The 1,701-nt window shown below is 38.0% G+C and overlaps 1 protein-coding gene across 1 annotated transcript; it reads right to left on the minus strand.

The window, feature by feature from the left end:
* Positions 1–13: 13 nt before the first annotated feature.
* Positions 14–1,150, minus strand: LOC107302142 (actin-binding Rho-activating protein-like). Its single transcript, XM_015831258.2, has 2 exons — positions 1,008–1,150; positions 14–656 (listed from the first exon to the last, which is right to left on the minus strand). Exons 1-2 carry the CDS (start codon positions 1,148–1,150, stop codon positions 194–196), a joined length of 606 nt encoding a protein of 201 aa, XP_015686744.1. The 3' UTR covers positions 14–193.
* Positions 1,151–1,701: the final 551 nt, after the last annotated feature.

A 1,701-nucleotide genomic window follows, 5' to 3' on the forward strand; every position in this document is an offset into this window, starting at 1 on the left:
TAGAACAATCTATCTATGTACTTAATAAATAATAACATATAGATGGAATAATACGGAAATACTATTGTTAAGTAATAATAAGTTCTGAGTACCGATGAAAGGCTTGATGTCTGTCGATCTTTCTAATAAAACTTTTGATAAAACATTCTGAATACAAGGATGCCCTTTGGTTTATCCTGTGAGGAAAAAGACCTTATTCTAACAAGGTTATTAGAACATCATCATCCCGGCCTTGCCACAACATTTCTCCCTCAAAGTCTAACATTCCATGTTTTCTGGCCCTCAGGAGTATTCCAACCACTTTATCTGAAATGTGAACATATCTGTCAAAGAGATCACCAAAAGTGACTTGGATCTTGCCATCACGTTTAGGCTGAGCCATTATTCTGATAATGAAACACATGTCTCTCATCTCCCGGTGGATGTGGCCCTCTGCTCTCTTGGCTCGTTCTGCTGTCTTCGTACCTTCTTTAGGATAACCATAGCCCTCATCTCCTTTTTGCAGACGGGTGGCCATAGCAAGCTCATAGTCAAACTCCTCACTGAAAGGATTGAGTTTTTGTACTATCACATGTTCATCAGCCCATCCTTCCCATCGCTCCTTTAGATTGTAGACAGGACTGTAATTCTTAGACAACTTGAGATTTTTATTCTTGCTGCAGAGAAAGAAAGAAAGAAAAAAAAAAAGACAGCTGCTGATAGGATGAGGCTTTAGTGGAATATTTTGGTGGAGTGCATTAATCTGATTTAGACCACAAACCACTAGGTGGCATGTTATCACTAATTCTAAATCACTTTATTTCCTTTGATTATTTGCTGCCTCTTACCTGAAAATAAAAGCTTCTCTTTTGGATTAGATCTATTCATTTTAATTTAAGGGAAAATAACACCACTCTCATGAATTACATTTGCGTGGCATAATTTATAAAAGAACTGAGGGAAATAAGAACAGATTGATTCCCTGATCAATCTAGTCCAGCAGGCTGTTCTCACAGTGGCCAACCAACTGTACAAGGAAGCCCACTAGTCTCTCAGCAGATGCCTTCACAAGGAGTTCCATTGCCATCAGATAGGAATTGATTCCCATAACCTCCATAAACTGGTCCAATTCTTTTTTGAAGACAGGCTGGTAGCCATCACCACATTTCATGGTAGTAAATTCCAAAGCTAAATTACACCTTTTAATTTTAGATTAAAATCCTCCCCCCCCCCCCGATTCTTCCAGGATTCTTCTCATAGGAAGTGAACAATAGTTGTGCTTATGACCTACTTAGAAATCACTATGGTATTCTCGATCTATTTACTTTTTAGGATTGCTGGATAGTATGAAGGTTCTGGGGTATTTAGGCACAACAAGCTATTCACATGCCGTTTAGTTATTCAGCTGATTAGCTAACTGAATTATTATAATTATTATTCAAATTATTCTTCTATATTTGATCTTATCCAGAATTCTCTGCCTGAGCTGTACCTTGTCTGCAGGCGTCCCCATACTTAACAGCAAATTGGGATGTATTGCATCTTATGTTCCACTTGTCCATGAAGGTTTGTGGGATCAAACACAGGGGACAAAATATTAGCTTTAAGCAAGATCCATATTCTTATCTTGCTGGGGTCCCACACTCAACCTGGAAAGTAATTGTCAAACAAATTCCAAAGAAATATCATTAATCAGGAATTCACTTATAAGCTCAGTTCAGG

The sequence above is a fragment of the Protobothrops mucrosquamatus genome, unplaced genomic scaffold (genome assembly GCF_001527695.2).
Source record: "Protobothrops mucrosquamatus isolate PMUCROS unplaced genomic scaffold, P.Mucros_1.0 scaffold29220, whole genome shotgun sequence".
Classification (NCBI taxonomy): Eukaryota; Metazoa; Chordata; class Lepidosauria; order Squamata; family Viperidae; genus Protobothrops; species Protobothrops mucrosquamatus.